Source organism: Sinocyclocheilus anshuiensis, unplaced genomic scaffold (genome assembly GCF_001515605.1).
Source record: "Sinocyclocheilus anshuiensis isolate Anshui unplaced genomic scaffold, SAMN03320099.WGS_v1.1 scaffold117, whole genome shotgun sequence".
In the NCBI taxonomy this organism is placed as follows: domain Eukaryota; kingdom Metazoa; phylum Chordata; class Actinopteri; order Cypriniformes; family Cyprinidae; genus Sinocyclocheilus; species Sinocyclocheilus anshuiensis.
Genome location: NW_015536624.1, coordinates 755,387 through 763,553, shown reverse-complemented (window position 1 = coordinate 763,553; position 8,167 = coordinate 755,387). Strand labels below are relative to the sequence as shown.

The following is an 8,167-nucleotide window of genomic DNA, read 5'->3' as shown; positions in this document are numbered from 1 at the left end:
TTTCGTGGAATATTTAATATAACCAATATATCTTTCATTACTGCCTTCAAATGCCACCAGCACTGGCATCCCACTGAGTTTGGAAACATAGCCATTGTCTGAGCCATTGTCTAGGCTTAAACTGTTCATGCTTTTATTAGTTTCAGTGCTATTTAGGTGATCACTGTTTTCAAAAGCATGCGTGTGTTGTTCAGACAGCTGAAGGTCTATTTTTGCTGCTGATTTTTTCACCTCCATATTTGAACAATCAACACCTCGCTTTATGACAAACCACATAATGGAAGCGACAGCACACTCACCTCTCCTAATGGCATCAAAACACACACTCACATGAACCGAAAGCTGACAAACGCTCCTTACCAGACTAACGCATCCCTCCTGTCAGCTGTGAAAACAGGAGCAAACATTTGGAAGATGAGTTTGTAGCGTGTTCCGGGTAACAGATGGAACGGATTGGCGGGTGTTAGTCAGGGTGTCGCTGCCATTATGGCTTTAGTGGGGAATGCGTGTTTGCTGATTTAATGCATCGGATTTGATATTTGATCATCACAAACAGTCATAAAATAAATGAAAATGTCGTTCAGTACAAATCCCTAAGCTGCCTTCCTAGAGAGCATTGTAAAGTAACATGAAATGGCATTCACACTACTTTGCTTCTGTATTGTGATGCATTTCCAATACAAATAGGATATTCCACAAAAGAATGTAGGGTGGGGCTTGATTTAGTCTGAAGGGAATGATTGCATTGTGAAAGGTGGTTATAGGGGGATTACTGCAATATTTATAGGAGTTTTTAAACTTTAACAAACAATTACAAACACACTTTTTTCTTTGGAATGACGTGAAACAGTGAAATGTTTATACATAGTTCCTGACATGAAGACTGTTCCAAAAGGTAGGAACGCAGCATTACATTCGGTACTGATTTTCATACATTTTTGAGTTCAGTTGTGACTTTAGTGACATTGTTGCATTAAAAACCTGTTTCCGTACATACTACTCAGAAATACTACTGCTATTTTTGTCTTGTTTTCCAGCACTGTAAAAAATGCTGCTGCCGTTAGTTGTAACAACTTAAAAATAGTTGAGATAACTTAAATATCCAACTTAACTAAAGTTCAATAAAGTTACAATTTTAAGTCAAGCACAAACACTTACCTTTTTAATCTGAAACAATGGCTTATTACTAGTGCTGGGCAACGATTTTTTATTTATTTTTTTAATCACATTGTTATGCACAAAATTCAAAAGTAGTGTATTGTGCACTTTTTCATTTAAAAGTACTGCTGTATGAACAACAGTGAAATAACATTTGGTTTGCAAACACTTTAAACAAATAAGGTGCTTTTTTTTTACAACAGTATTCCTTTTACATAGTAGCTTATAACATTATAACTTATAACATTAATGTAATCAAATTAAATATAAAACCAAAGCTATTTGCCACTGCCAGGGCATTAAAGTTTTTATAGAAAATATTTTATAGTTTGTTATAGAAAAACAAGTTATGCTCAGAGTCTAGAGCCTCGATCATAACATTATAACAGGCACCTTCCGAGTAGAGACCTGCACTATCGCGGGACCCAACGCAGCAGAGTGCGGCGCGGGACAACACTTGCTGAGAGAGAGCGCTTCTCTGCTGTCTTCACGTGCTATCGGAAACTTACTATTTCCCACTTATGAAGTTGTGAGCGTTTCATATGAGCGCTGGTGCAGTCTTAGGCCCTCCCCATATGCTCTCATTGGTTGAGACGCGTGATGACGCTCATCCCAAGCCAGTAACCTACTGATCAACATCCCACTCCTCCTGTGACCCATGGTTTGTCTGTGTGTGTATTCAGAGCCAGTGAGCAACAGACTTTCATAATAATAAAAAACTGCGTTAATGCGCGATAAAATAATTGTCGGCGTTAATCAATTAATGCGTTAACGCGATAATAACGCGTTAACTTGCCCAGCCCTAGTTATTACTTATTCTAATGTTGAATTTTAAGTCATGATAATAACTAATCGCAGCAATCATTTTTACAGTGAGTACAAATATGTAAAATTATGCAGACACACAGACTTAATAACTAACTTTTCTCAGTTTATAAGAATTTTATCAAAAATAATTGAACGTTTGTTTTGCTTAAGAACAATATCTGCCAAAAATGGCTTAAGAAAAAAAAACAAATCTTGTTTTCCATTTGAATTATGTTGATGTCTTTTTTATGCCTTTTCTGTCCCCCTCTGCAGATATTTGTTCTTGTTTTAAGTGTAAATTTAATTTTGAGAAGCTTTAAAGACGTAAGTTTTAAGAATTAATGTACTGTATCTTGATTTAAGAATGTTTAGATATTTGTACTGGAAAACAAGACAATTCTAAGACAAGTCCAAGTGCGAAAATAATTTTCTTACAGTGTTTTCACAATCTAAATGTTTTAGGATTAAGTTTGGTTGTCGCTTAAGTAAATATGAGACCTCTGTGTACAGAATAGGGTCAAGTGTTTAGAGAAGGAGTGACAACCGTATTTAACAGCAGTGAGTATGTGGTCTGTGTAGGTGGGAACAAAGCTTGTGTGTTTTTGTCTTTACTTTAAAAGGTTTTGTTTTGCTCCAGCTTCATTTGGACTGAGTTTGATATGGGTTAAAGGTCAACCTAGTACAAATTGGAAGAAGAGTCAAAGGTCAAAGCTTAAAGATGACCTCCACCACTGCTCGTTATGTTTGGGAGAGGTGTGTGTGTGTGTGTGTTTAACAGATTTACTGGTTGATTGGTTATCCAGAAGCCTTAGTAAAAGGGAGCACGGTTCATTTGACCTCTCTTTCTCTTGTTTGCTTGTTTATTCGTTTTAGTTCGCTCTCTTTCATTTCTTGAAGTGTTTGGGATGTTCTGATCTGCACAGCCCCTTCTGCATTTTTATAGTAGTGCCAATAACTGTGGTAACTATGATACTGTACAACAATGTTGTTGTAGTATGAATTATGTTACCATGTGTTTTTTGCAAAAAATATCAACAAATGTGATTTTCTTTTTCTTTTATTTTGTTTTTAAATGTAATGAATTATGCTTTTTTTTTGCATTGCACTGTCAGTCAAACATGCATGAAAGAGTGGCTGTTTGAAATATCAAACTATCTTATACTCATACTATTTTTGTAGTATGCACAGTATGCAGAAGTGTTGTTTTAGTATCATCTATTTATTTATTTATTTAATCAGTGACAATACAAATACATAAAAATCTATGTAAAATGTGCCAGATTTTGCCAATAGTATTTTCATACTTGTACAGATATTAATATTTTGAATTAGGTTTTATTTCTTTTTATTTGTTTATTAGCTTTTATTTGTTTTTCATGTGTTATTTTAATACGTGATAAATGTTACATTGGCAACTAGATGATGTTTTTTATTGTTTGTTTTTTAATAATTTTTTTTTTACATTTATTTTATTTCAGTAAATTTAATTTAGTAAAATATAAAAACCCTGGTATGTAAACTATCTGTATACTTGGAAAACCTGGATGAAATTTGCAGGAATGTGCAGTATAAATGAGACTGGAATACTTTATCCCACAATGCAATGTACTTAACCTGACCTGTCATCTATAACAGGATTTTTTACATCTCTTGTTTTAACTAATTTTTAAGACATTTTAAGCCAAAAGTAAAAAAAAAAAATAAAAAAAATATACAGTGGGTACGGAAAGTATTCAGTTTCCGTACCCACTGTATATATATATATATATATATATATATATATATTTATAGTAATTTGTTATTATACTTATTAATAAAATATTGTATAATAAATAAATTATATAGTGTATTTCGTAATATAATTATTTCTTTTTAATAATTTATTTCTGTGATGATATGTATGCAGCAGTGCACAGTAAGCTGGAAACAGTATGCTTGTATTGCATTCAGCCGGTGTGTTTGGTAAAAAGAAGGCAACGGGGGGGGTGAGGTTAAAATATGGGGGCGAAATATCGTCTAATTATCGTCATCGATAAAATCCGAGAAAATATAGAGATATTATTTTTTGTCAATATCGCACACCCCTAGCGTGGTCTCAAAGTGGGGATGGGGTTTGGCCCAACTACACTGAGGCTACTGTGTGTAAGACTGTGAATAATCCCCTCCCCTCTCTCTCTCTGTCTCTGTCTCTCTGTCTCTCTCTCGCTGGGCAGTCGGTGTGAAGCTGTGATTGAGGCTGCTGTGGGGTGTGCAGTTTCTCACATTCTGTAGAGGACACACATACACACACACACACAACTCAAGAGTGTGTGCTGAGCAGACAGCTGAGGGATTCACTCGCTCGCTGGAGTTGCGCACACAGAAGATGGATCTCTTGAGGACTTGCTTGCGTTGGGTCTGCGTGCTGGTCATTGGGCTTCTGGGACTCGTGGAGGAGAACTTGGGTGAGTGTCAACCTTCGGAACATTTACTGAATGCAGTTCTGTGTGTGTCTAATGCAGGATCTGTAATACAGCTGGTCTCTACGGATTGCCGCACACATTCACATTCTGTTGTATAGCTCAGGATACTTTAATTGAGTTCTCAGTTATGTTTCACTTTATCAGTGGTTGACATACAGTCAGTATAGAGCTATAAAATAAACGTTAGAAGCAGATAATTTTCTTTTGGGTGCATTTGATGAGAAAAATGAGTTCATATTGAGATCTCTGTTGACTGTTGATGGCAGACTGTTGTGTTTTGATATGATTGAGCACATTATTAAGCTCTCTTTTGGGACTTTATTGAAAACAGATGAAATTACTGGTGTCATTTACTTAAATGAAAGTCTCCATTTGCTCTACATTTAGTCTCATTGGTATCTGGAGGCAAGCAAATATGCTAGATTGGGGAGAAGAACAAAAGTAAAAGTTTACAAATCAGTCACTATGATGGTTACAGCCCCATCTAGGAGAAACAAGTATGATTAAAGAGATCTTATATGCCATTTTTCTCTTCTCTAACTTCACTTTTCTTAATTTTTGCTCAATGTCTCAAAGTTTCAGACCTAACAAACTACTTTTTATGTTTTTGCTTGAAGTGGGATTGAAAGATATTTATTTAGTGATAGATGTAAATAAAACTATATTATGAATAATAAAATGTAATATAAAAATGAATAATATAGTCTAAAATATAATGTAATATAAATATTCAATAAAATTTGTTTAAATTTGTTTGTTTTATATTTGTATTATAATATAATGAAATTAAATCGTAAAGTAGAATATAAAAATTATTTACAATAATATATTTTACTAAACTAGATTTTCAAAAAAAAATGTAATTTGTTGATCAATTATAAATATTATTAGTTAAACATAAATAATTATAATTTAATTATATTTATCTGATGCAATGTCATTTAATTACAACTTATTAAATCTGTATTTCTTTGTTAGTATGTACAGTATATGTGCTATATGGTACGTCGTGTTTGGTGGTAGTGATGGTGTGGCAAATGGTCAGCCAGGTGTTGCTGTGTGTGTTTCTTGTTTGGTAGTGTGCTATAAGCCTTGTTTTACACACAGTTGGAGGTCCAGCTTTGAAATCACTCAGTGTTTAATCTATACAACAGACTTTCTTTCTCACACCTGTTTGACTTTGTGTTTTCTAGCCAGACTTTATTTTTCATTATTTTAATAATCAATGACTTTGCCTTCTGGAAATGGGTTTAATTGCATAGTGAAGTAAAGTAATTTTGTATTTGCTGTAATAAATGTTATTTTGCTGTTGGCCCTTTGCAGTATAAACCAAATTTGGTGTACCAAAGGACACATGTACAGAAGCATCAAAAAGTATTTGGACACTGTCTGAAAGTCACTGCATTCAGACATAACTAACATAAGACTTTGCTCAATGTCTTCTAGTTTTTACTGGATATATATAAAGTCAGTTCTCCTTAAAGCAGCACTATGTAACTTTTTCTGTGTTAAAAATTTGCAAAATGTATATAATGAGCGAGTACATCATGAATTCATCTTCCAAACCGCGTGTTTGCCTTATTCCGAATCACTACGGTACACTTATAATAAGTACTTATATTTGGACTATTGTAGCCTGGTTGGGTCATCACCGCTGCGGAGTAAAACATACCTGCGTGAATCGCCATAGACATAACTTAGAGAAGTAGCTCCGGTTGGAATGTTCTTCCGCGGGATGTGTGCAATTCTGTTAATTAACCGCTAGAGCGCCAAAAGTTACATAGTGCTGCTTTAAGTTCACACATTTGTCCTATTTATTTTAGTGTATCTTCTGTTTAACGATTTCAAACTTAACAAACTTCTTGTGTTTGCTTAAAGTGCAGTTGTGATGTTTATTAAATGATATATTTAATCATATTATTTAATAAATGATTCAGTAATAAAATGTAAATTAATTTAAAATTATTTAAAGGCACAATATGTAAGTTTTCGCCACTAGAGGGCGCGTATTAAAAAACAAAAAAAAACAAAGGTGTAGTTTGATGACAGCATCACAGAGAGTGGAATCATGGGAGTTGTGGTCTTCATCCCCACAGCCGATGCAATCCGACGGGACTCGGGCAGAAATCATGTTCATGGATGAGCTAATGCTTATTTCTCTGGATTTAAACATTCTTCGAAACATTTGGGATAATGTAAGTACACAAGTCAGCAAAATATATAACACCGTTCTAGTGATTTTTGGATATTTTAATAAAAAAATCGTACATATTGTGCCTTTAAATAATACAATTTAATAAATATAATATATAAATATATTTAGTAAATCAGAATAAAAATATGAAATATTGATAATGTAATCAATAATAATATAGTATTTAATCAAATATAATATTTATGTTTAAATAATTTTATAATAAATTATAATACATTTTATATTGTAATGTAAGTAAAATGATAATTTATTAAATGTATATAATTTATTAAATCTAAGATGGTAAAGAGACTGATGTTCCTATTCTTTTTGTGTTGGCTTGTGTGTACACTCATATTCACTCAATGCTTTCTCTTGCCTCCTGAGCGATAAAGAGAGAGTAAAGGTTCCATCATCAGCCATTTCCACCATTTCCCATCCCATAATAACCTTCAGACACGGTCCAGACCTGTCTCCCGACACCCAGGCGCACAGTGAACTCATCCGCTGTCCAGCGAGTGAAGCGGAGACTGCTGTGTCTCTGTCAGAGTTTATTTACAGTCCACAGCATCTCAGCCTCTCCATCACTGTCACTGCCGCCATGTCAGCTCATGCATGTCGACTCTTGAGTGTCTGTCTGAGTGTCAGCATATATGTTTGTGTGGGATTGGATGCGGGTCTGCCGCTTGTGGAGTATATAAACCAATAGGGCTGCACAATTATTTGAAATGAAACACAAATTGCAATATGGCTGTGATTTAATTAAATGAATGCATGTGTTGCATGTTTCAGAGTGAAGCACGACACTGTGTTCTTTTACACTTTTACACGCTGCGCGACAAAATACTATAGAACCACTGATCTATAATAGAGATTTATTATATATAGATCAGTCTATAGAACTCATTATAATCAGTGATACTGTCTACACTGGATGTGGCGCGACACAACAAATCCCTGACAGTAAACTGCTGCTGCGTTCTATTTATGACGTGCTGACACAAATTTCAAATGATTTTCAACGGTCGCTTTGGAGTTTGTCGCATCCAGTGTAGCCAGACTTTAGCTGATGCGGCGCGACTCGACAGCTGTCGCGTCCGGTGTAGACACGGTGTAACGGTTATCTGTTACATTACAGTACATAAAATTTCACTTACCACATAAACAGAGTAAGGAGAGATAACTGAGGACGATGGCGAATGATTTGCAGATCCTCAGTACCACTGACAAACATAAAATCTTGTAAAATGTGTGGGAAGTACTGCCGCTCCATAGTATAAACAGAGTACGTGTGATCGCGAATCTCGAAAGTGAAAGTGAAACTAAAAGCGATCGTGCATTCAAAAGCACGATACCAGTTTCAATGCCAGGTATAATAGCGACTCTCTAATGCCGAAATATATATGTAGTATAATTACCCAATTATTTAACTGCGAGGAAAAATATTGAAATATATATTTTCCTCCCATCTTGTATTTATTCCCTTTAGGGGTTCCGCCTACACGTCATTTTCTTTCCGAACACGGTATTGGGATGCGGCGGATTG

General features: G+C 34.8%; 1 protein-coding gene across 2 annotated transcripts in view; it reads left to right on the top strand.

Moving 5' to 3' along the window:
- The window catches only part of LOC107704129 (bone morphogenetic protein receptor type-1B-like), a 67,713-nt gene that overhangs the window by 28,274 nt on the left and 31,272 nt on the right, over nt 1-8,167 (top strand). For both annotated transcript variants that reach the window (XM_016506995.1, XM_016506988.1), the window contains one exon: nt 4,179-4,409. In XM_016506995.1, the coding sequence (XP_016362481.1) occupies nt 4,331-4,409 (79 nt within the window). In that variant the 5' untranslated portion in view covers nt 4,179-4,330. The remainder of the gene's footprint in view (nt 1-4,178; nt 4,410-8,167) is intronic.